The sequence below is a fragment of the Falco naumanni genome, chromosome 4 (genome assembly GCF_017639655.2).
Source record: "Falco naumanni isolate bFalNau1 chromosome 4, bFalNau1.pat, whole genome shotgun sequence".
In the NCBI taxonomy this organism is placed as follows: Eukaryota; Metazoa; Chordata; class Aves; order Falconiformes; family Falconidae; genus Falco; species Falco naumanni.
In genome coordinates, this window is record NC_054057.1 from 34,213,508 (window position 1) to 34,241,388 (window position 27,881).

The 27,881-nt window shown below is 37.7% G+C and overlaps 1 protein-coding gene across 3 annotated transcripts in view; it reads right to left on the reverse strand.

Annotated features, from left to right (window-relative positions):
* Nucleotides 1-270: 270 nt before the first annotated feature.
* NXPH1 (neurexophilin 1) overlaps nucleotides 271-27,881 on the reverse strand; it is a 142,536-nt gene continuing 114,925 nt past the window's right edge. For all 3 annotated transcript variants that reach the window (XM_040593545.1, XM_040593546.1, XM_040593547.1), the window contains one exon: nucleotides 271-2,197. In XM_040593545.1, coding sequence (XP_040449479.1) covers nucleotides 1,436-2,197 — 762 coding nt within the window. In that variant the 3' untranslated portion in view covers nucleotides 271-1,435. The remainder of the gene's footprint in view (nucleotides 2,198-27,881) is intronic.

Below are 27,881 nucleotides of genomic sequence, written 5' to 3' on the forward strand. Positions count from 1 at the left end.
TCAAGCTAGCAAGACCCTTCAGTAATAAGATCTGCTTGCTAGGAATAGGGCCTGAGAAATTTTTATGCGTTCTACATATATGTCTATAGGTATTTGCACACACACGCACACAGGTGTACATATACACACACAAACATGCACACACACAGATTTATAAATATATGTATATATATATGTACATACACAAAGAGACAATATTGAAAACCGTGTCAGACTTGGAGTGTTATCGGCTCGTCAGAACCATTTAAACTACTATCTACGCAGTACATATTGAAACTCAACTTTAAGATTTTTTATTTTTATGTACAGTTCATTTTGTTTCTCTGGAAATAAAATATCTAAATACAGACAGACTGTAATGTTGTATATGTATAGCTTTCAACAATACTTTAGCTGAATAAATGCTTTGTACATAGTTCTGTCTTTTAATGGAGTTTACAGCTACATTGATAAAATGGATTCCTCATTTCCTTGATTGTTTTTAACCAATAACAAGCAGAGAGACAATTACAAGTTAATATTAATAAGCAGCTCAAATAACACTGGTTAAATTATGTACAATACAAACCATTCATACAAATGATGACTAGGATATTGAATTTCTTACAATATTTTGTAATAAAGATAAGACAGCCACTTATAACTTACATGTTCTCCGCCAGACATTTTCCTTCTTAGACATCAGTTGGAGAGTTTTTAAGTATCTTAGGTGGCCTAAACTCACCAGGTTTAAATAATCAGAGCTTAAAGAGTCAGAGAAACATGAAACCAGAATGTCTGCCCATCTTTACTAGGAACAGGCTCGCTCCATGGAAAAAGAGCCACCTAACACCACCTCAAATGTGCCTACTGTGTGCTGGAAAAAAGTCATGATGCTTTGCTGTGTTCATATAATAAGGAATACTGAACTCTAGTCACACATTTTTCCCATTTTAACAAGTATTTACTCCTACAGTATTATTTACCAGTACAGCTACTCCAAGCAGTAGAATGCATGAGGGGGGATTATTGATTGGTGTGTACACAAAGGACTTTCAAAGTGATTTCCATAACAGTCTGTGTTAGAAACCATTCTCTGTTTAGTTAATCCATTTTGCTTGATGATAGGCTATCCTGAAACCTTAGGTATCAGACAATGAAAGCTCTCTTTAACAGGAATCTCAATAGATGTGAGCTGAAAAGAGTGTGTGTCTCTGTGTATGTGCATGGTTTTATTTCAAATCCGTAGTGATTTACAGCTAGATTGATACATGGAGCTGACTGGGCAAAAATTACATTAGATTGTTTTCCACTAACATATTTGCAGCCGTTTGACATCAGCAGCAGCAGGTAGACACATTCCAGGCAATAGATGTGGCCTTCCTCCTTGAGGTTACAGCCCTGTCATACAACCTCTTTTATTCCCCAGGCTTCAGTCTCAGACACGTGTTGGTCCTCACCCTGATGGGAAGTAGGGTGTGTCACTGTGGTAGTTGTAATCGGGACACACCTTCTGTACTAGTTTATAATCTGTACTATAAAAGGAAATGTAAATACAGATTACTTTAAAGGGCTTGGAGCAGAGCCATGACACGTGGCTCTGGGTCTGCTCCTGATAACAGGTTTTTGAAGGGTCATAGTTGCAGAGTGTGTTCTTGGTAGCCTTGTCAACCTTTTCGTACTCAATTCGACAGTTAAAGGACTTGGAATCTTTGGCATCAATCACCGTCTGTTGTGCCAAGTCAAATTCCACTATTTTTGTAGGGGGCACTAGGCTCACAGATACATTCCCTTGACCAGTGGAGTTATGCCTGAAGTAAACACTAAACGTCCCATTGCCATGGTCAACGATTTTCCCTGTTATTAACAGATTTAGCTTCACAGTCTTGATGTTGGAATGAAAATCGCCCCAGCCAAACATTTTCTTAAATTTCCCAGTCTTGACGATGGGCCGTCTCTTTGCTCTGGGCCGAGGCTCTTGCAGGTCTGTGGAGTTCCTCAGCCAGTCCCAGAGATCTTGCTCAGAATAAGTTTCTGGGGCATCGTATCGCAGGTCCAAGTCTGTATCATTTTCCTTTCCACGAAAAGTCTGTGACAGCAGTCGGCTGATGGACAAGTCTTTGCTACTTTCTGTCCATATGTGCTTTAGTGTGGATTTGGAGCTTCCTGATTTTAGAAGTTCTGTTTTTCCTCCATTTGTTAAATTTGCACACGTAACCTGAAAAAGAAAGAAGGGGGGGAAAAAGGAAGGATATATTGAGATATGTAATACAAAATCCATCATTCCCACCTGAGACCAAAATGATCAGATTTCAAAATCATAGGGAATTTATTTTATTTTTGAGAAATTAAATTATATCTCTGTACTTGGTAAAACAAAACAGAAACACCTGTTTTCCTCTTCTTTTGAAGTAGTTTTTACTTTGTTCTCTTTTGCAGGTCTTTTACACTGGCCTTCAGATTTAATCCCAGCCATTCACATTATTCTTCAGCCTGAAAGCTACTTCTGTTATGATGCCTGTAAGTGATGAGTATGTAACAAATTACTGCAAAAACTAAGGTACACAGCTATGTCATCGTCCTGTCTGTATGTGGCTTCCACTGGCCATTTCTCAGGGTGAAGTACTCTTGCTTGAATGTTCCCTCTGCAAAGTGACTGTGTCTTCCACCATCTGGGTCATATCAATCTGTTGCTGGCCCTGGAGTCCAGTGTCAGGGTTCTGCCTTAGTGGTGCCAGCCTGACCATGCTCAGAGTCCATGTCATTATAAATCTAATAATAGTAATATAATTTTCCTAGTCCTTTTGATGAGTGCATATTGGTCTGTGTTCTTGATAGGGACCTTCAGTCACAATGAAAATAGAAGTAATAGAATAATGAAAATGTTAATCAACAGCTGTATGTACTGTGTGCTGTACCTCAGTTAATGCAAGGGGAGTCACAGTCTTATAGTCCCTTACAGATTAGCTACTGATTTGCCTTGTCTGTATCTAGTATGACATGCATTTCTCCTTTGTCACTTCTTTATTCGCACCTTCCTCCACAAACCAAAAAGTGATCTATGCAAGACAGAAATCCATTTGTGTATTTAAAAGAAAAACAGGGCCATAAAGTTAAAAGTAATGATAAAAAAATCCTGCAAAATCAGTTTTAAAAAAGGCACAATCTAGCAGCAAGTTCTTACAAAATCATAAACTTCAGACATAGTTTTCTACAGAATTTAGTGTCAGAGCAATTTGTCTTATTTATATTTTTTCTCTTTGCCTTAATTGTGTGGAAAACAGAGAACAGATGCAGTCTCGCAGCTGCCTAACACGCAGCACTGGTAGAGAACTCTGACAGAGCATAGCAGGGAGGGCTGGAACTGGCAGGGGCAGTGGGTGGGTGGAGAAGGACTGACAATACCCTTAGTCCCATTCCACCTAAAAATTCGCACCAGACACACTGCCACGTTTTTTGCATTTGAACTGCTCTGAAGAGGCCATCAAGTTTCTTATTTCTCTTTTCATGGCTACACAGGAGACTCTGAATATGCCTGTTTTATTCCTCCGTGTTCTGGCACTGATTTACGCGCTTCTATCATACTTGCAGTTTTATCTTTCTCTTCACTTAAAAATGAATTGAGTGTATTCCCAACCCAGGAAACCCATTGGAAACCAGCTAGTATTTAAATCATGTCCCCTGCCTACTGGTACAACTGGAGGTATATGTCAGGGAGGATATCTATCACAGCATGGCCTTTTCATTTTCTAACAATTGTGGAATTGAAGCATGCTTTCATTAGTTTCAGCACTTTTTCAAGGTCAGTTGAAGGCACATACAAAAAATCAGTCTAAATTGTCTTAAAACACTGATCAGATAGGAGGAAAGCCCTGAGCCTTTTACAGTAAATAAATAGGTAAATAAATCCATCACATCCCACACTGTACCTCCCCAGCGTATTTCAGGTTGGTGAGCCAGTAAGGATAAAAGATAAAATATGGGGTTTATTTTGGATTTTTTCAAAGAGATTACCTCCTCCTCTTTTGAATGGAAGGACTAAAACATAGACTAGCATTTTGATAGCCAGTTTGTAGATGCCTCTTACCATAAACACAGTGAGCCAGGAGAGAAGCTGTAATGAAATGCACTGATGGTGCACTGCTTAATGAAGCAGCAATGAAGATGTCACAGGGAGAAAGAGACTCAGAATATAATTTTGCTGTGGCATATGGGGAAGGAGTGCAAAATAAGAAAAGAAATGTGTTTAAAAGGAAAAATGTGCCTGTGTAGCATTAATCTGTCAACCTGCTATGAATCTAAGCAGTTAGCTAGCACAGCTAGTATACCTGCAATCTATTTTTCTGTGCCACTATATTTTTCTGTGCTCACAGCTTGGTTTTCCTTTGTTTTCCTTTCTGCATCCAATGATTTACATTTCATAGGATTACACTATAAGTTCCACATAACAAGATGTAATGGTATAAAAACCTTTTGATGAAACAGTCTCTTTTTCTTCAGATGTATAAAACTGAACACCCAGGAAAGGAAGGAGATATTTCTGAAATGGTTGCTGACTGATCTAATACATGTGTTTTTTTGAAACCAGTATATTTCATGGATATGGATGATTCAGATTCCATGCATGCTATACTGCTTCATACCTGATCTAACAAATACAATTGATTGTTACTGTCATCGATTTTGTAATACCTGAAAGACTTCTGGTCATGCAGTTAGCCCCAAGACCTCTGTTTGCAATTTTCAGCGTGGGTAACCGGCTGCATACGTGATTAAAGACCTGAACCTGCCCTCCCTAGTCAAGTGTCTGTGTAAGCATTAGAAAAAAGAGCCCACAAGGGTTAATAAAAAGCTCTAGAATTCATTGTTCTTCACTAACATTTTCCAGACAACTGCTTTTCCATATACTGTTAGTATACTGTGTGCTGTAGAAAGTAGCTATATGTATCCTCAGAGAATTGCACACCCAATAATACGGAGCATTGCTGTGTAATAGAATTTCTGCAAATGCAGCAGTTATTTTCACATGAACTAATCCACAACTTTCTTCGCTCTCTCTGCTTTTCAACCACAAGGCTGCAATAATACAGGAAAGATCATGCAAATCCATGAGATTTTGCACTTAGTAGTGTGAAAACTAGCTTACTGAAATATAGACCTATTTTAGTGGTACATGAAAAAAGAATCTACTTAAAATGGCTTATGGAGAGCTAAAACACTAAGCAGCCCAAATTCTTTGGTGGCTTTTTCGTCCTCTTCCTTGAGTATATTTGCATATAATTCAGAAACTTGCATACTCTATCAATTAGCTCAGTGTAACTGGAGTTGCCTTCTTTTCCACAGCCAAGTGTCCCTCCTAGACAAAACATTTAAAAGTTTGGCCCACTAGTACTGGGCCTGGCTAGGATAGAGTTAATTTTCTTCATAGCAGCTCACATGGTAATGTCCTTTAGCTTGTTGACCCAAACACTGGTAGCACACAAATGTTCTAGCTCTTGCTGAACACCGTTCGCACAGCATCAAGGCCTCTGTTTCTCGCTTGGCCCCTCAAGTGAATGGATTGGTGGGGTGCACAATAGGTTGGGAGGGGACACAACTGAGCACATGCCCTGAACTAACCAATAAGACATTCCATACGTTATAACATCAGGCTTAGCAATTAAAAGGAAAATAGGAAGTTTCAGGGAGAGTTAGCCATCTTTTGGTGAGGAACTGGCTGGGCATCACTCTACCCATGGGAGGTAGTGAGTGTTGCCTTTGCATCACTTGTTTTGTTTTGCTTTCTTCTGTCTTCTTCCACTTATCCTTCACTTATTAAACGTTTCTTATCATGACCCTCAAGTTTCCTTGCTTTTATTCTTCCTTTCCTCTTCCAGTCCCACGTCCCACTGGGGAAGAGGGGGGAAGTGAGCAAGCAGCTGTGTGGCGCTTAGTTGCCCACCGGGATTAACCCACACCACCACTACAGTGAAATATATCAATGTTGCAGAACAGCTGAGGAGGGGGATTTCCTCCATGACTACATAGCTAGAAGTGGGGTTTAATTTTATGGTATCAGAAGTGTCTGCACAGAACAATAGTAAGGAGCAAAAATATTTAGATATGCTTATCCAGTGCTACAAATGTCAGTGGAAAAGCACTCAGTAAGCATGGCAGGCTGACCTTTGGTTCCAGTCTTGTACTTTTAAGGGAAAGTACAAATTTCCACTACCTAGTAAAGTTTACTGGTATCAAAAAGGTACCAGAAGCTGCCTGCCTGGTAACTTTGTTCCAACAAATAATGACAAATTGTTATTCCATTTCTTCTTCTGCTTCTAGGACGGAGCAGACAGTGGTTTCACTGGGCACAATATCCCAAAGCATCGTTAAAAAAGACAGGAATTGATCTGTAATTCGAGTTTTACTCCATTAAAACATAATACTCCATTAATTATGTATCCTCCTTTTTGATGGTGACTAATTATTTATTATGATGTTTAACATCATTAAATGTATTTTAATGAATATACGTAGTTTATTTAGGACTTCCTAAAGTAAAGGTAGTTTATTTGTCTCAGAAATTTTGGCGTTGTCTTTCAAGACACTGAGCCCCAAATGCTTTGTCGGGTCAAACCTGAACATTTGGAGCAGAGAAAACAAAGTTGGAAAGGGATGTCTGGAAGCCATGAAATCCTCAAGTGGTGATTTAGGCCCTCTTCTCAGTGAAAAATCAACCACAGCTATGTTAACATTAATTTAAGACTGATCAATTTGAGATTTTAAAAAAATAGTCATTCAAAGAGGTACAGAATGCCTCTTGATTTCTCACTTTTTTATTTTAGCTCTATTACAGTTCATTACCTGTAATTACAGTATTGGTTTAGAAATTATGTATTTATTCCTCTGAATGCATGACTACTTGAGGGCAAATGAAAACGTAAACAAACAATCTAATACTCAGGATAGAAAATGTCTCTCTTCAGGTAAACAACTAATCAAAACCCAGATCGTTTTTGCTGGCATAGTACTGTAAGAATTTGGCAGCACTGTGCTTGAGTATGCTTTGTGTAAAAGAGTTCAGAATTTTCTTTCCTTAGCCAGATATTTCAGATACAGCATGGGTAGGAGAGTACTGATGGGCATAACTATAAACTGGACCATTATCAAGGCAGGACAGAACTCAGAAAATTTTAGTTGGATCCTGTTTCTTCATATTAATCCTGTTTATGTAATGGGTGGAGAAAAACCTGGACCTACTTTACTATTCTACTTGGATCGATTTTTTTTTTTTCCTATACCTGTCTACACAGTGTACAAAGTTACTAGTGGCATGGAAAGATTTTATTCAGTGAGTAATTTCCAGACAAGTCAAAGCCAATATTCTGCAGGAATTTGACCATAAACAAAGAAACTGAAAATGGAGACATGATTATAATGGGAGGTGAGTAAAACACAGTGAGGGACTTGTACCTGTTACAAACTGACACTTTGGAAAGGGAGTACCAACATGGAAACCCGCGCACATTAATACTGCACAGAAACAGACCTCTCTGGTTTTAACTTACAAGCCTTTTTGTTACATGACATGAAAAGAATCAGGATTGGTCAATAAAAAAATGCAAACTCAGATGAATCTGACAAATGGAACAGAAAATCGTGATCGGCTGTGCCAAATGAGAACACAGAAGTGGCTATGCAGGATCAAACCAAAAACTCGTTTAGGAAAACATCTTGTCTCCAATAGCAGCTATAAGAGGTGGTGCCTGGAGAGGAGCAAAACATGGCAAGCATATGATAGTCCCCTAATTTCTTCTCAGCTGTCAGATTCCTAAATTTCTCTGCTAAATATTTTTTGTGTGTATCTTTTCTGTTTTAGTAACTCTCAGTAGACTGCTCTTCTGTGCATTTGTCCACTCTGACCCTTTGTAAATTTTTAACCTCCATGACAACCTACAGCAATGAGTTCCACAGTTCTGTTCCCTTTTACTGTTTGTTTTGAACCAGGCTCCTGATGCCTTCTTTGGAGAACCCTTCATTCCTCAGATGGAAAATTCAGTCTCTATCCAAATTTCCCATGCTCCTCCTTAATTTTTTTTGCTACTACACTTTACAAATTTTTTCTGCAAATATCAGTGAGTGGAAAATGTGATGATTTCTAGCTACACAAAGAAGCCTACTTTCAGCCCACCAGTACATGCCTCAGCTATATCTATTCACAGTAGTAAAGAAATATTGATCACTTTTCCAACCCTGAGTGCTAGCCTCCTGGGTCACAGAAATAATCCATTGTATGGAAGCCATTCTATACTTATACATTTAAATTCCCTTTCTGTCCTTTTCTGAAACATACTCAGTTCTACTCAAAGTTCTGTCTTTAAGATAGGGAAAACAGAATTGCACATGGTATTCAAAACGTGGCAGAACCATGGTCTTGCATGATGGCAAATGACCTGTTACTTTATAGAAGTATATATATATATGTATAAATATATATATTTATATATATAGAAATACATATATAGAAGTATAAATAGAATAAAATTCTATTACACTTTTTTCTCTACTAATTCATAATATTTTATTTGGTTTTGATCACTAATAAGCAGTTAACTGATGCTTGCATGGAATGGTCATAAACCTAAAATCTCACTCCTATTCATATATGAAGCTGGGATTTATTTTTTCCCCATGTGTTTCACATTACATTTACTACCACAGAATTTCATTCCTTAGTGTACAGCCTATTTAGTAATTCTGATAAGATATTTCTGCCATTCCTTGCTGTTGGCTCTTATCTTTTCTATGCTGAAATATTTTGTCATCAACAAACTTTCTCACTCACCTTTCTCAGGTCATTTACAAATACATTGCACAGAAAAGGTCCTTGCACAGAGCCCTGCAGAATTCATATGGTGAGCTCCTTTCATTACTGACCATATTAAAAGAAGTATCTGAAGTTCTCAACAATCTTTTTTAAAATGATCACTTGGGATCATTCAGTTAAGCATAAAAAATAGAAATAATAGAAATTTTTGTCATACAAAAACAGAGGGAAGGCAAAATGTTTTTACTGACTTTAAGTAAGGAAATTGAACTTAATATACACTGTTACCGCAATTTTTGTGAGAACTACCTTAGGATTCATAAAAACCAGCTTAATACTATCAATTGTGCTCAGCTCAACTTTAAATTCTGTATTTTTATTGTTTTAATCTATGAGCTATCATGCTTGTTCTGAATGGCCATTTTTAGAAAGCAAATGTGGCTAGCTGAACTTTTTTCATCATTCATACAACAGAGGTTATACAAGTCCAGAAGCTGATATAAATTCAGCTGATGACAGCTGATATAAATTCAGAGAATTTTAACATCATTGAAATTAGTGTGGTTCTATCAGTTGAGATCTGTTTGAGATCTAACCACAAATCAAAGACTAATTAGAAAATTTGTACCTACAGCAAGATGAGGTTACTAATAAAACAGCAGAGACTGCTTTGTTTAGAGACATTTTAATTCTTATCAGTTGTTGATCATAGAATATTAAGATACTGCAGTGGGCTGTTCTGTAGAAGAAAAATAACTAGCAAAAGTTACAGTTTTACAGTGGTCTTCTGCACAATGTAAGTTGCCTGTTATAAATAAGTTTGTAAAATAGCAAGTCTCAAATAATTTTCAGGAAATGCAAAGGTGATAAAGCATCTTCAATGGTTGGATTCCAATGCGAATACTGAAGAACTACCATGTCAAATCTTGCTCCAGTCTCAGTTCCTCTCACCTGCATTCACACTGACAGTGGACTAAGCTGTGGCACTGCTGCAAGTCCTAGTGAATGGTAACAGACTGATGAAAGAACGTGGCGGCCTGCCACCGCATGTTAGAAGTCAGAACGTGTTCTGTGCCAGCTCAGTCCATGATCTAGGGTGGGAATCACCTCACCAATCACCTCATTCACCTGAAATTCAGGTCTTAGATATAAACTACTCATCTAGTCTTATTCCATAATCAACAGAGAGAGACAAACAGAATGAACTACCTCCTCTATCTCCATGATGAACCTTCAAGGATTGAATAAATGTTCTTCAACTAGATGGTTAAGGGCAAGCAAAAAAAAATCTGACCTACAATGCATAGTTTGCCCTGGAGACAACACCATGGAGGGAACAGAAAGGGTTCGGGATGGAAGCTGGACAGAGATTGCTCTATCTAAATGCTTTCCAAACTGCTCTAGTCATTATCAAGTCCACTGCTCCCTGTACATCTGTAAGCACACTCAGGTTAGCGCTGTGTTACTCACACAGCAAGGTGTGCAGACTTACTACTATTGCTCCTCCTTTTAGATAAAGGAAATTTCCCATCTGGAGGTTTCCTTTCAGAAATGGCGTGGCTTTGTGCTATTCTGTTATCTTTTGGGTTTGATTTAATCATACTAACAATTTCCCCAGGTATTTAGAATCTGAAAAAATAATATTCTTGAGCCTGTTTTGTTCACTAGTGGCTACAAAAAATATTTAGTATGCAGGTTTGTAAAAGGTGTTTACTCATCTCAAGATAAATAGGCACTTGAAACCTATCAGACCTAGGTTTAATTATGGAAACATTTCTTCTGGTAGTAGTGCTTTAGCTAATATTTTTCTCTTTCTCCTTTTTTCCTTTATTTCACTCTGCCATTACTGCCCTCTCAGCTGTGGCAGTACAGCTCTTTGTAAGAACCTATGAATTTCTTTCCTTTCACAAACTTCCACAGTGGAAATCAGACTCAGAATTAAACATCCAGGCTTCTCTAAGTGCCTGGAGAAGACTGGGAACTTTGAACCAGGAATCAAAACCACAGATCCATGGGAGGAAATAATGAAATGCCAGCCCTAAGGAATGTTCCACCATTTTTCTGGAAAGCAGGGATGAAGACAGGCAGTGCTGCCGCTCTTGTTTTTCAAAGAAGGAATCTCATTGTTTTTTTCCTTCAAAGGTGTAGCTCCTAGAGAAGAAGGAAATTACTGCCATTGCCTATTTAAATTCAGATCTTGAGAACATGAGCAAGTCAAACTTGTCAACCAGTCCTATACCGTGCATCTAAAAATGGCTGAAAGTTGGTTTTTGTCAATGAATCCAAAATCAGGGAAACAATATACCAGAAAACCTTTCCAGATCAAGAACTCCATAAGCTGGATTGGTGGCTATGCATTTAATAACTGTCAGCTACCACTTACAAGAACTTGCCTGTTTCTCTTTGAAACTTCCAGCATCTGAAACACCCTGTGACCAGTAGTTCCACCTCTTAACTTCAGACTGTCTGAGGAATCTTTTGCTTCTGTTTGTTCTGAACAAGTAACCTCCCAGCTTCATTTGATGCCACCTAAAATTCTTGTCCAGCAGGCCACAACAAAACCTAGCAAGGCAGCAGCATTTTTCCTGTGGAAGGAAAGGCCAGGCAAAGCTGCAAAAGTTTATGGCTGTCACTTCCAGGGCAAAAAAAGGAAGTGTTGTCTGAGCTGTAGGTACTTCCAGAATCAGGCAGCTGCAAAGGTGGTAGTCAAGCGGCGACATAAAACTATGGGTTTGGAATACATAGGATATGTATGGACCCTCTCAGCTCAATTTTGGGGCCAAATCCCGACCTATCACTAAAGTCAATTGTAAAGATCCTGGAAGAGCAGAAGGATGAACATAGTGCGGTATTACGTAGCTTGATTCCATTTTCTTGCCTAGTTAAGGCAGAATGGAAGGTGTTTGGTTTGTAAAACATCATTTCTTTTTCAATTTAGAAAACATTATACTATCCCGTATAATAGTCTGAACTGAAGGGCCAAATGAGTTACAATACACTGTGAAAATCTTCACATTACGATTTTACAGCTCTCTGCTTTTTACCTTAGAAGTACAGGAATTCAGCCAGAATATTTCTAATAGTGGAGATGCAAGTGAATTTATAAAGATTTGGGAAAGGATTGAAATATAACTGTATGAAATATCCTATTAACTCTTGCCCTATGTTTTACATTTTTAGAAAGAATTTAAACTAAACTCTTGAAGCCTGCTGCCTGTGTTGTCATTAAAGATTTTTTACTTCAATGGATTATGACTTTTGAAAATTCACCCATCTCTGTTCAGCAGGGGATTAAACTTCCATGGAATAAATTAAAGTGGGTTAAAAATGTCTAACAGAGTTTTAAGACCCCTGTATTATGTCAGTATCACAGAGCGCTGCTAACTTCCAAATTAAAGTCTAGCTAGGTAAATAAATTTTGTCAAGGTTCTATTGTTCTCGATCCACATTCCTATAAGCCTTCTTTTATTAATATTGGCTTGCCATTTTCTGCATACATGTAGAAAGTAATATTAAATAAAATTAGATTTTATATGAAAGGCCACAGAGCAACATTTTAATCAAAATTTGCACTGTAGTTTGCTTTCTATATAACACACTGAATAAAATTTTCATTTTCATATGTATAGACATACCTTCTGAAGTAGGTGAAAAAAACTATAATGTGTGATTTCCTGGTACTATACAATGGACAAAGCCGCTGTGCACTATTAACATGCTCTATTAGTATTACTCATTTTCTACATACAGTTTCCAATCAGCCACTGTTAACACAAAAGTTTAATAAATTTAAATTATTCCCACATTTTACCCAAACAGTTTGCTGTTCATGTGTCTGATACTGTATTTTTCCAAAGAAAAGTGTCAGAATGTTAATAACAGCTGAGTCACTTTCCACATAGGTATTCATGGATGCATTCTAGAAATCTGAATTTGAAGAAAGATATATTTTGAGCAGATTTAACTCTCACTGGTGGTGGCAGAGTTTACATTTCCACACCAGAAATTGTACATCTGTATGAGATGCTCGTGAAATACAAAAAAAAGGGCTCACACAAATATAAGAAATTCTATTGCAAAAGTATAGATATCTTTCATTAAAATTGCCTGTTGTTCACTATGAGTTATTAATTTATTACAAACAGCAGAATACTTCAGAAAAGACATTTTAAAAGCACGGAGGAAACCATTCCAAGTTTCAAGTCAGAGTCTGGCATATCCCTGCTAACTTTTATGCCTTCACCTTCACTGTATGCCCTTCCCAGATATGCAAACTGACTTCTCAGAAGCCTTCTGTGGTCATAAAGAAGGTTTTCTTCTTTTTGAATTCCAACCAGAAGCAGCAATATATTCCCTTTCTAACTGAGTTTGTTTAATAGGTATTGATCATTCATTCATTTCGTCAATGGATATCAAAATCTATTAAAATCCATCTCTGAGGAAAAAGGTGTGTTTCTTTAATGTTATTCTGCTAAGAAAGGGGAAGATTGAACAGTTATTCTATTGCAAGGGTACTCAGTTAACTTTTATTGAGATTTTCTTCATGTTTTTGTCAAGGTCTGCTAATTCTTAGCACGTGGACATCAGCTCTACTGGTCAAGCCAAGTGCTGCACACTGCTTTCCTGGCTACGATGTATGCAAACATATTGCAATGCTCCTGAATGCAAAGATGTCAAAGAAATACAGATTGTCTTATGGGAAACTAGGAGAAACCACGTTACATATTTACAAGATTCAGGCAAAATTTATCGTTGATCCAGATCTGAACAGGACTCTGCATCTGTGTACATTTGCTCAGTTGGGATGCAGGGCAACCAAGTAGTCTTGGAAAAAGTACTAACCCCATTTGCTTACATCGCTGGTCTTTCTGTGACTTTGGACACAGGTATCGAAAGAGACCTATTATGCCATTAAGAAGAATACAGTTACAGAGTACTAGATGGTGATACTATACACCAGTTTCTCTACCTCTTGTAAACTAGTAATATTCATTCAGTATGGTACTTCTTTGTAGTGATTATCCCAGAACTTGCACACACCATTTTTTAGGTCTATGGTACCTTTCTAAGCTGATCCAAACAAACATCACAAGGGAACCTAGCACAGGCAAACAAAACAGAGTAGAATACCCAATAGAAAAAAAATCAACATTGCCTGTGCCTGATAGTAGTCTTGTATTTTCTTCCTGCAATAGCATCACACCTAATTAAAAGTGAAAATTAATAGCCAGCAGGATTAATCAAATTCCATATGCAAATATCTGGCTCATGAGAGCCATGGTCCAATTGCTAACACTATCACTAAGGTCATTAATTTAAATTGAGATGAGTTAAGAGTCCTTTGGGAATTGACACATAAGTTGAAGGAGGTTATTCATTGCTAAGTTTTTCACACTGAAGTGAAAAACTTAGGAAGAAAATACACGAACATTACTTCAGCAAACTGATTTCTAAGATAATGAGTAGTGCTGTGAACTTGTCTGTGGAGAACCATGAGTCTTGTCCCGTAACATACAGCAGTTCTGATACATTGCTTTAAATTCAAATCAAGATGTACTGAAGCAAGTTGAATACAAGATAGTTCAAGATCTAATGACCTGGTATCTTTGGGATTGCTTTATGATGGCTGACTTCTGCTGAGCACCTTCAAATTACAGAAAGAATTTTCTTTTTTAAAACAAAACTTCAGTACCAGTTTCATAAACCTTTCAGAGACTTTTCCAGTCTTCAGAAAAGTTCCAAACATTTCCAATTAGCAAGAAATACTAACTCAACTTATAAAGAGAAATATTGGAGCCCTAGAACACTGGTTATATGAGTGCAAATACAGTGCATTCTCAGTTTACCATCTCTTCAGCTCACCTCAGAACTAGCTCCAGTTTCTTGATCTATAACTGTATTTCTAGTCTGGGTGACTAGAAGAAATGTAGTCTTTAAAGGCAAATTATAATGGAGTGCCATACACCTATGAACTTTCTCCAAATGCTGATGGCTGAAATATTTTAAGTTGCATAGTAACAGAATGACTGCAGAGTAATAAAGTAGTGATGGCATTATATTACTTTTCCTACATAGGGAATAAAAACATAAAATTTATTATTCTGACCTTGCATCACAAGGACTTCTCAGGTATGTAAAAAAAATCAACTGGCCTATCAAAATTGACTTAGATTAAAGGGGAAACTGCAAAGTGTGGCTTCTTCAAATTTAAAGAAAATATTGGAGTCCAAAAGATCTGTCTGGAATCTTTACAAGTTTAGGCTTTAGTATTTACACAACAGCATGTTTTCATATTCTCAAAATATAACACATTCAAGGTTCAGGGAGAATCATGCATTATTGGTCCCAAATCTGCTTAATTTAGAAAATGCATTAGTAGTAAAAATGGACAGAGAACCAGGAACTTTTCATACCAAGTTCCAGAGGGCCTTCATCTTTTTTGACTGATACTTGGAGTCCATGCTGGTTTGACCTCAGACTGTTCCAAGAGTCATCACCTTGACCACACTGAATTATTTGGGCCAATTCTATCTGCAGTGCCATTTGTACAGCCTCCAGCATGAACAGGATTTCAGTTGTGTGATTCAGACAGGAATTAAGTTCTTTGCCTTTCAGAGAATAAACATTTCTTCACAGATAGGTCAAGTCTTTTATATTATCCCTGTATATTAATATATTCCTATGTTGCCCAAAAAAGCAAATAACTTTTTTTCCATCATCTCATCTTCTATATCTGTGTGGCTGAGCAGCAGCACAAAACAATTTAACCTTAGCAAGCAAATTTCATTTGTTACCTGCCAAATGCTGATACAGAAGATAACTATGAAAAAGCAATAAAATCCTCATTCTAAGGCAATAGGTAACATGCCTTTGCTATAATATACTTGCTAAATAACATTCAATGAACTCATAAAAAGTATTTAATTTAAATATAAACGCTTAACAGTTCCATTTTTCAGGGAGTAAATGACACTTTTGCTTGTGTTTCTTTTAAATGCATTTGCAGAATAGACATCCTTTCAAAACCCACTGCCTATGTTATATATTATTACTATTATTGCAATGCTTGTGGACCACCCTACAGTCAGGGTTAGGGCGTACTAGAAACTAAACATATATAGTCGCTGCCCTAGAGAGCTTTCTCACTGAAACAGGTTTGGCAAAGGTAAAGCTAAAAGAATAAATACTGGTGATGTCTTAACCCAGTCTTAGAGCTAAGAGTTAGTACAGACCTTTGGACTTTTCTTTCCAATGTGATATCCAGAATGTCCCAAAAAATGTTGATTCCAATAACTGGTTGAGATACAAAATGCCACTAGCTCTTTTAAAAAGGATGCAGGCTGAAGGAAACCAAGTCAGCTCAGACTGGAGTTGTTATTGGACTCACTGTCTATATCCTCAAGAAGTCTGAAAACCACTTGTAGAGCATTAGGAAGTCCCTGTTTTCTCCAGGAACAGGGGCACCTGCCCTCAGTAGTGAGAAATGTTTAATTTTTCCTCTGATGAAAACAATAGTGCAAGTAATCTATCAATATAATCTGTCTTCCAAAATGAGAATCCCTCAGTTCCCCCTTTATCATTTGGCTGTCAGTCAACAGCAGCTCCGGGTAGTCCATAAGCTACCCAGTGAATAAAAAGAATATTTTCCATTGTTTTAAATTTGCTTAGTAAAATTCTAATGATATAATTTTTATAAACTTACTGGAAAGCAGCAACATCTTACTTACCTTGTTCAAGCTATTAGCTTTTCAGAGTATTTTCTTTCTTAGTTTGTTGTATAGATAACTAAGACGGGACTGTAGGACAGCAAGAAAAGTCCAGCTGGTAATTATTACAAGATCCTTTAAGCATTTTATCCATCCACTTATTTTTTTGTGTGCATATATCTTATAGATTTTGTTGCTAAAATATGGAAGCTTTTTCATCTGTTGGAATCCGGTAAGATCCCGGATGAATTAATAGAATAGGTTTTCTGGTAATTTCAGAACAGTTTTTCCATGGAGAACATCACATACACAGGTTTGGTCTGTGTTTTGTTTGCAAGAAAGACACTTAATCACTCACTAGTTGCAGGGCAGTATAAGAACACCAAGCTTTGGAATTTACAGTTTTGCTACATCATGGTAGTAACCCCAACTAAATGCCTGAAGCCTAAAACTGAATCCAAAACCTTAACTCTTCATTCTAAGCCCCTAACATTCAATGTCTCACCTAATCCTGACTCTAACCTGTTTGGTGCCCAAGAAGGGCAGGGGTGGTACGTTATAATGCACATAATTTAGCTATGATATACTTCCTCTAAAACTACTTGTGCATTTTTAAGTGTGATCATGTACTTTGAATAATCCAGAATCAGATCCTTTGCCAGCTTCGCTGACTACCACTTAATTTTTCAGCAGATCCATGTCAGATTAACTGAGCTGAAGATCAACCACCTATATTTAAAATTATCAAAAAACTGCCAGTTTTAAATTGCAGGTTCTTCTTCATTCAAAGCACTTAAATAACCTTCAGTTATATTTGTGGTCTAAAATATGATTTGATATCACTCAGGAGGAAAGATTTCCAAACATATCAACACAACACAAAAAGCTCAGGCAGAGAGACTGCAATTTTCCAGTTTGTCCTTCAGTGTGAAAATGGCAGTACTTTTTGTTATGGGGAATGGCAGTAAAGGGCTGCATGGCGGTCTCTGTGCCTGCTCAATTGCTGCCTGTTCTAATCAGATTGCTAGCAAGAGATCATTAGGAGTTTGGTGTTTATGATGTAAAATATCTACTAGGAATTGGATTTTGATCATCACTTCATTTTACATCTGTTTCTTTATAACCAATGGAACAAAAGAGTGTTAAACACTCTTGACCTTTCCTGGATTTGAACTAGTAACTTTACTGCTAATCCCTACTGAGGGACTCTGAAGTACACTACAGAGCCCCTGAGGCATGCAGCTTGACCCCCTCTGCTCAACATTGGGTTTAACCAACAATATAATCAAGAATATGCTCAGACTCGACAATGTTAATTACAGTTTTGGCCATAGTTTCTAGATGAAGTATAGATGAAACTGTCTAACTAGAAACATTAAAATATCTGCCGAGCTCTAGGTGATTCTATATGAATCAAAAAGTATCTCTGGCCAAGAAGCTCTTGCAGCCAAGAAGATCTTGCAGACTCACGCTACTGCACTGTCAGTTTGCTCCTAACAAATGCCCAACTCCTGGCAATTAGAATTCTTAAGCGGCTGGGTGAAAATCTGTTAGTTTTGGCTTGTCTCAAAATCTTCCCCCAGATGGTAATATAATTCCAAACCAGCTGAGATTCACTTGGTGTTAAATTTCATTGTAAAAAGGGTTCATACAGCAAAGAGATGAACAAAAGGTTTTCCCCTCCTCAAATTTCAAGCTACAGCAAGAAGAGCATTTTCTTTTGAGTTTTCTTCTGAATATAATTAGCTTATTCTAAGTTCGTTATCTCCAGATCTAGTCTTTTTCCTTGGTTATTTGCAAATTTACATTCAATTATATTTCAGACTAACATTCACTAAGTGAGAAGAAACAATGAGAGTGAGAAGAGGTGATATGGTCTATCGTGCACTCAGGCCTTATTGAAAAGCTTAAAACTGGAAGAAAATGGGGTTCTACCTGCACGCTGTATGCCAGATTAAAATGGCATTAAACTGATATTTTTTTTTTGTAAATGCCAGTGCATAGTACTGTTCCAGTTTGTCACATAGGTTCATGCCTCTTACGTGTGTATGTCAATATTTAGTGCTTGTTTTACAAGATTTAAGATTGTATTTTATCTAAGCTTAGAACCACATTCCTGCTTTAAACCTGTATGTTGAAGACTTCCCTTTATGGGGTTATCTTTATTTTTCTGTAATATTTAGAGCACATCATCAGTACAAACTGGAATTCAGAGCCTACTGCCCTGAGATTGTACTGATTAATATCTCAGAGAGAAATACTAGCAAGGTCCCTCAAAGCAGACAAACTGCATGGAAATGACAGTGCACAGAAGCTAATTAGAGCCACCTATTAGCAGAGCTTATTAATTTGGGCATTGTGCTGAGCTGATGCAGCTCCTTTCTGGTTCGGGAGATAGCTTGCGCAATTCCAGCTCAGAGGTCTGCACTGTATTTGTTGCAGAGTATTGGCAGAGCCCTAATTTTCTTCATTTTTATCCATCAAAAAATGTAGATCTTCCAAAGTAAATATAAATCACAGTAGTTGCATGTGTTCACTGGAGTGAGTCATTTCCTGAATGAAATGAGTTCAGGCTTCATGAAGCCAGTTGCACGATGACTTTGGCAGGCACTGGTAGTTCACACAGAGAGACGCATGAAAGGTGCCTCCCTGTTTGACAGGCTACCAGCCACTCAGGTTGCACGTCAAGGGACAAAAAGAGAGCACTGATTTTCTAGTATACAAATGAAAACAATTTATAGTATGCACTTTAGCAGAGTTACTCCTCCAGAACTACACTGGCGTGACAGAAGTTCTAATGTGCTCCACATGGTTATTGTATTGCCCAGTTAATATCAACTTACTGAAATGAGTAATTCATGTTTGTCAGGACTCAGAACATTTTCCCTTTCCTGCTGTCTTGGTTATACTGGGGCAGGCTTGCACAGGTAACAAAAAATATCTTTAAGTTAATATTTTGGGCAATTTAAACCAAGAAAGGAAAAATTCTCTCACAAGTCTTGCCCTAAGATCTCAGCAAGACACATGTCAGAGAGCTGGCTGAGAAAGTGTGGTTTGTGTTGTGTTGGAAATATTTCCTTGACTAGGAATATTCAAACTTTCATATAACAAATCACACAGCAATCTCTCTTAAGCACTTCAAAGAACCAGCAAAACACAGCAAGAGCCATGAAAAGACTCAGGACTTTTGAATCATTCCCAGCCCTCTTTCTGTTGCTGCAGCTCCTCCAGGAGGGAAGCGTGCCAGCTTCCACAAACAAATCCCCTGCACCAGGGTACTGAGGTATTGGATGGACTCAGTCAACAAGAACTTGTGGCCAGTATGCCAGGCCACCTGTTCTAGGGGGGATTGAGCCATGGAGAGGGGCTGAATTCAATTTCCTTTGCAATTCTCTTTACATGGCTTCCCAGCATTTATTAAATCTCTGCCACCTGGAGAAATTCTCTTTGTGTCTCGCAGAGAGAGGGAACAATGGAGCAGAATTCGTGTTTCCCCATCCCCATACCAGATTGACACTGGAAACCCCTAAGTAATTGCTACAAATCTACTATGAAAATACATAGTTTTCCTGCGAAGAAGATGAAGAAACTTCTGGCAGATTAAAAAAATAATAAAAAATCCTCATTCATTTGTGCAAAATTAATTAAAACTTCAGGGGGTTGAAGTAGTGAAACAGGTACAGGTATTCCAGGAGGAAGTGTCTATCCATTGTTGTCTCATATTATTTACCACACAAAGGCTCAGATGTTTGCAGGAACGTAAAACCATTCACCAGCAGCCCCCCCCCTATTCTTAGTTACTAATATAGTCAAAAGACAACGATCTCAGCATCGTATCAACAGCAAATTATGCCACAGAAAAACACATATGAAATCCACTTTTTTCTTTACTTTGCAACATAGAAAACAATAAATATTTCTTTCCATATATGGGGGAAATGCCTTAAATCAGGGGTCCTCAAACTATGGCCCGCGGGCTGGATACGGCCCCCCAGGGTCCTCAATCCGGCCCCCGGTATTTACAGACCCCCCCGCCGGGGGTTGGGGGGGGGAAACCAAGCAGCCGCAGATGACTGCTGCCACCGCATCCGCGCGCCGGCCCCCTGGTTAAAAGGTTTGAGGACCCCTGATTCAAATGATTCATTGTTAGTATTGACTCTTTAGGAAATGTAACATGAAATGTATTTATTGACATGAATTTTTTTATACTGTTGAAACACAATATAAAAATAATACCTTGTTCAAATGCAGCACTTTTCCTTAAAGATGTCACAGAACTTTACAATAGAATCAAGTCTGTCTACTAAGTAAGAATTATTATCGTCATTAAAAATTATAAATGGCAAAACCAAAGTACTGAAAGTTACACAACTTCCTCAAGGGAACCCAAAATTGCTCTGAATGCCACTTTGACTGTAAAATTTTAGCATCACCAAAAATCAATCCAAGAAGATTCAAGGACAGTTACATTGCCTTTTTGGTGAGGGTATTAATGCAAATGTGTTCCTAGCAGAAAAAAACAACAAAAAAACCCAACAAAAACCAAGCAATAGAATCTGTTTAAGTGGAATCAATTTTAAGCTAATAAATATCTGCTTTGATCAGAAATTCAGGAAATAATTACAAGATTAAAAATAGAAAGTACAAATAACTAATGGCATATTTTGAAAGGAAATGTGCACATTGAAATCCAAATGATGCAATCTTTTTTTTCCCTGCTACAAACTACCTGAGCTGGGAGTAACGAAAAATGAGACAAGACGGACAAGAATACAAAGCTCTCCAGTGCTGGTCCATCATTGGCAAAGTCGCAGAGAAAAATGAAGGTTTATCGTTCATGTGGACCCATGTGACACTTCCTGGAGAAGCAAGCTTTTTATTCAGAAAAGGAACAGATGTTTTGGCAGATAGCATAGAAAGAATCCTGTCAGAGACTATAAACTAGGCTCGAAGGGAGGAAAAAAAAAAAAAAAAGAAAAAAAAGTGTGGAAAAAATGTGAAGTATAAAACAAAAGAACCAAAATGACATGGATAAAATAGAAATGCAGAAAAAAGACAAGGGCTTTGTTAAAATTAAAAAGAGAAAGTAAATGTGCTAAACACCTTATAACTTGGGAAGAAGTTTTAAGACCAAAAAAAAAGAAACTTATCACTCTTCCACTGACACAGCTCATTGCAGCATGAAGCTGGGAGATTAATTTTATAACTGCAGACAGAAATCAAATAAAAGGAAGAGTCAATGCCCTTTTTAAGCATCAGTAGAGAAAGATCACAAGTACACAGCCAATATTAAAATGCAGCCAAGGTTTATGGCCAACATTTAAGTAGATTTATACTGGAAGAACAAAAAATAACCAACTGTGTAAATGGAGATGGGTGTACTACTATCTCACATGCCCCTGCACCCCAGTTTTCCTTTTTCATTTGCTTGCAATAAAGAAGTTTCTTCTGAACCAAACAAATATGTTTAAGATGATTTTAAACTCAAACTCACCAAACCAATTCCTGTGAATAACATCAGTCTTGATAAAGAAAAGCTTTGCCAAAAAAATTATTAGCCTACTCCATTCTGAAATCTACTGCTGCTGGACAACAATATTTAACAATATCTTCTTTAACTTTCAAGACTAGCCTTTTCTGAAAAATATGAAGGAAGCTGGTATCAGGGTAGTGAAGCCAGTTAGCCAGTGCTCAGTCCTGCCTTCAGCTAAGAGCAAAATACCAGCTGAAGATACTATGGCATGTCTTGGTACAAATATTTGAGTTGGAAAGAAATGTGGCCATATGCAAGGTGCACTCTCAGCTGTCTATTTACTGTGATCGCACCAATACTTTAGTCATAAAGGATTCAGATACTGTATGTCAGCTGCCCCATGGTAAGGCCCCACACGCCTGTCCTTAGCATGTAGTAAATTCAAGGTAGGTCAAGAGCCCTTCTGCATAAACAACAAAAAAAAAAGTTATCACAGGGAAAAAGCAAGAACATAGATTTTTATTATGGAATACTCAAGATCACACCTTAACTTCCACTGCAATAAGCTTCCTACATCCCAAAATAACACTAGTTGGCCAGCAGGGATACAGCTTAAGGTACAGTTCCTGAACATATCTTAAAACCAAAGGCTAAATTTAGTGTTTAAATGTTGTCCTGAATTGCTGTTTCTATGAGGAGAAGCCCATACAGTAACACTGACTAGAGAAAGTACTAGAAATGTGAAAACACAATGAAAGTGTTACATACTTCTGTCTTTTGGATAGTAACTCCTATATTAAGTCATTAAAGAGGTGCCATTTCTTGCACAGCAAGAAATAGAATATGTCTGTGAAAACAAGAAACCATGAGAAAGTTTACAGTCAGAGAAATGTACAAGGAAGAGCAGCAAGGAAATTAATACAAAGTCCCAGTAAAGCTGACAGGAAGAAATAAGAAGGTTCACCTGGATAGAAAACTGACCATGCAAACACTTTTTTGCATTCTGTATATATTTCCATCAGTGGCTTCCATTTATTATGTTCTCAGCCTTCAGTCAAAACTAGATTTTCCTGTCTGATGGACATGAAAGCTCAAATTCACATCTGCAAATTAACTATGTTCTTTCTGCTTCATACCTCGACTATTATGTGCAACGTTACTTCTGGAGTTGTATATTATCTTACAATTTGATGATTATGGTACATCAGGGAGAAGAGAATGCACCTTGCTTTGCCACAGATACATTTTTATTGAATCCACAGTACTGAACAGGGAAATTTCTTTTTGCCAGCCAACTAAGTAGGTCTGACTTGGAAGATTTAAAGGGTGTAGATCTGGCATCAGTGATCAGTTGATGTTTGCAATGACAACAGGATGGCAAAATCTACTTAGTCTAGGAAGCTACTGCAACCGTTTTGTAGCAGAAGCAGAAATGTTTACACCAGAACATCAAGTGTTGGCAGCGGAGCAGACTTATACCAGCTTCCCCTCTGGGAAGAATAAGCTTCTTCAGGAATGGGGAGACTTTAGGCACTCACACCACCAACCTGCCACAGCATTTCCAGCCTGTTATTCATCACTAAGAAACAATACGAAGTAACCTCTCCAGTGGTTCCCGCTGACCCTGTAGCTTCCAGGTATAGCAATATATGATCAGTCCTGCCTGGGAAGGTCTATAGCCTCACAGTTTAATCCTTCAACTACCAGAACCATGAAACAGAATACGAAGCACTCTCTGTGAGAGAGCATTTTGCTCTCTCACAAATTCTCTGAGGCATCTAGCAAGGTCTTTCCTCCTCCTTCCCCAGGCTCCTCAAAATCTTTGACTCTGAAAACTGGGTTTGTGTCTTCTGAGAAACAAATCCTTCACTGGTGAAGTCTGATTGAAAGTAAATCTCCCTTGTTCTGTAAAGAGGAAACGATGGAAATAATTTCTTACTGAATAGAAAAGCCGCAAGTCCAAAATGCCAGAAGACAGATGGATTGATCAAAAAGACAACGAAGTCTTTCCATTAACTTTCATAGACTTAAGTCTTAAGTCATTAATCAGTACTGTTAAGAACTGTGGGTCTTGTGGAGAGGTTTTGTACTAGAAAAACAGAGACAAAACATGCAATCTTGACATTTCAACTAGACAAGAAAACTCGGGGGATGCACTCACAGCCATACCACAGTTGCTAGCTTATAATAACTGGGTTTATATCTAAACATAGCAGATTGATGATAAATTCAGTATGGAACTAATGGCATTTTGTTCATCGCCAGTGTTTTTTGACTGATTGTTGTCCTGAACAGTGGAAACAGATATTTTTATTTTCATTTTAGAAATAAATGTTGTGGCTACAATTAACACAGATCCATATGTTTTCCTTTGCAGAATTATTAGCCCATGTATTTTTATACGGACATTCTCTGTGTATCAAGATACTACTAGATTTAAAATGACAAACACAATGGGGATTTTTTCCTCACAGATTTTGTGATTTTTTATAGCATGCTAAAATAATTTATATTCAGTAGATGCATTTATGTATCCTTGATGTTGCTTGCTCTGTTTGCTGCTATTACACATTAAGTAGAAAAATCTTACATGTCAACCATTCTTTCATCTAGATCATCCTCCCAATTAATATCGATTTGTGTATGACTATGGGGGACTAGTCATTTTTGTATTTTTTCTCTTGTTCCTCATACAATTCTCTTACATTTTTCTACCTGGTATGTACAATCCAGTTTACTGAACCATCTGCTATCCCAGGCAATTGTGAATTGTTTTGTTTACTTGTATTATAATGCCAAATTCTTCACAGCTGCAAATCATTACTTCTCATCCTTTTACTCACCTATGCTTCTCCTTCTTTGTGTCGCTCTAGTAAATGAAAATTATCATTCTGCTTTCTGTTTGCCATTACCTGATAACTCCAGGACTCTTTCATCTCCTGAAGCTAATCATCTTTCCTTATCCAAATAATCTGAACCTTTCAATGGTTGTTGCAGCTGACACTGACCAATATTTTACCCAAACTAACACCAACTGTACTGTGGATTGATGGGTGCAGAGCCTTCTTGAAACCACTGAACCCTCAGAACATTGCAAGGAAACACCAGCTCTGAAAAAGAAGTCCCAGGGGCATGTATATGCAAAGAGATGTTGGCTGGCTAGAAAAGCTTTTAAAAGTCTAGCCTGTCTTTTAGACTGTGCTATGGATAACGCTTACAATCATCACACTTGTATGCCTGTCTCACTCTCCCTAGCTAACTTTTAATCTATTTGATGCAGACCACTACTTAATTAAGTCTTCCTTTCCTGAGTGAGCTCTGCCTGTAACCAAATAACACCTTTCGGAAAGTCAGTGTTTAGCTGTCACTATCCCTAAAAGCACAAGTGATGCTTAAATACCAGTAATTTCCTCTCAGTTTCTAGTGACCACTTTTAGTTCACCAACATCCTCCCTATATTACATGACTTTTGCCTATACCTGCTCAAGTTCTTATGTTTCTCACCTCCAGGACAGACTCCATCCACCCCTGGAGCTATGCTAGTCTTCAGACATTCTATTATCATGATCATCTGTTCAGGTATGGTCTTGATTTCCCTCAGTATTTCTTCTTCTTCTCATAGGAAATTTACATTCATTTCCAGCATCTGTCACCCACTCTCTTGTGAATGTTAAGCAAATCGTTAATTTAATATCTAGAAGTTCTGTTCATTAATTATGCTAGTTTCTTTACTTCTGCTACCTTTATGGACTTCTCATGCAAAGTACTTTAAAATTACTTCACAGAACAGCTCAGCATGGCTTCTCCCATGTTGACTCTTTGTATAGGCTTAGGCTTCCCACAAAGAACACATATTTTCTGCCTTCTTCTATAAAAGCTAAAAAGACATCTATTGCGTGCACTAGTTTTTCCCAAATCTCCCATTAACTACCTGTTCTCAACTGTGGCATGTAGTAATTGCCTTGATCATCTCTATTAAACCCCTGACATTCAGGGGACCTAACCATTTTTTACAGGCATTTGGATATAGCCAGAATTGCAACAGAACTTTTAATGGTGAAGATTATTTAAAATTCAAAGTAACCAGCTAAAGCTTTTGCAAAAATTTAATGGGGATGGCATAATTATCTGTCTAACAAAAATGGACAGAAGTGATTTGCTGTCACTATGACTACTCACACTGTATTTTTCTATGCAAGTGCATGCTTTATATACATATGTATTATTTTTTAGCTTCTCTTATTGTCCTCATTCACAAAAAAAGTTTCTTAGTCTTCCACGTTAGGAAAGAGGGACAGACTGCACCACTGACAGTAGTTCTTGACATTAGCCAGTGCTTCCCTTCTACCTATAAAAACTTGTCTCACATGCCTGTAGAAACTGAAATCACATTATCTCCTCTGTAAACAAGTCAATGCCCTATACGATGCACTTCATTCTAAATTTTGCAGATGTTTCTGCCTAGCATCTTCAATGAATGTCCATTAATATTTACCCACAAAGCCAAAGGTCTTGTCCAGTCTATCAGATTGTACGTCAAATTTTCACAACCATGATATCTTGTCCTCTGGTGAACTCTGGTCCGCTCACAAAGAATCCAATGGAACAAATGTGTCAGCCTCTTTGACCAACGCCTGTTTATGATTTTCTAAAGAATCAGATATAAGCTATTTGCCTTCATCTTCAAATTCCTTCTCATTTTTATCCTATCATCTCCAGTGAGCTGTCTTTCCAGTTAGACCATAATGTTGGCTTCCATCACCCATTTGTCAGATATTTTTAAACAAGCTCCTCTGTGATTTTTTTCCAAGCATCTGCCACACAACCTCATTATCTTCCTTCAAAAACCTCATTAAAACTCTCTTGCTGTGATGCCTACAAAAAAACCATGAGAAAATGTTTAAGCTAATAATGCACTGAGACGTTTTCTCTCATACTGACCAACATTGCCTCATTGTTTCCTTGTGCTCCTTTAGCTGTCTGGATCCATGTGTTGTCTCTTATCTTGTATTTGAATCGTACCCTCCCCATGTGGTCCTGGTTTATGACTTAGAGCTCTTTGGTGCTGATAATATAAATAATAATCAGAAGAAAAGGCTTTTCCTTTTCATTATACTTGGCTAGCTCCTAAAAACATGTTCACACTTCCCTTTTGTGTTAGTTTCTAGCAAGTAATTATAGAAAGCACTATAATATAATCTCAGAGTCCTCTCTCCCTTTTCAGAAGGGAACACACAAGTGAAGGACTAATTCATCTGCTGTTCAGAAAAAATATTTGAAAAGGAGCACTATGGGTAAGAGGGAAAAGCTCATGTTTCAGCACATATTTTTTTTCCATAGAGGACAGAGAAGTTCAACCTCATTTTCTCTCCATCCTGTTCCTGTCCCTTAGGACAGAACAAATAGGATTCTCTTCAAGGAAGGGATGAGGACTTTCCTGTGGATTAGTGATTTCCTTTCTTCCTTCCCTGGCTGCCACTGGTTGCTGAGTACAATCCAATTCCTGTTGCTTTTGAAGGCACACACTTCTGCCCTGGCACTTCCCATGGAAAAGCAAGTGTTGTCCTTCAGCAAGGGAAAGAGGGTTTTTTTCCACTGATGGTGGAGAACAGAATGAAAAGCAAATGTTTTCTCATCACACATTTCATAGCCTTTCAGCTCAGCATTATTTCCATGCTCAGGTCTTAAAGCGTACCTGCACAAACAGGAGCCTTTCCTATGAATGAACCTCCTCTGCATGGATCTCAGAGTGTCAGTGAAAGTTGATGTTCCCAGTTTGGCTTTTAAGTCCTCTACATATATAAGATGTCCTTAACCACTGTATTTTTCCTTTTACATTTTGTCTCTTTCTTTCCTTTTTACCAGATTAACACTCGTGCATTGCTCAAGCAACAACTCCTGTGCACAATGAGGGTAGTGA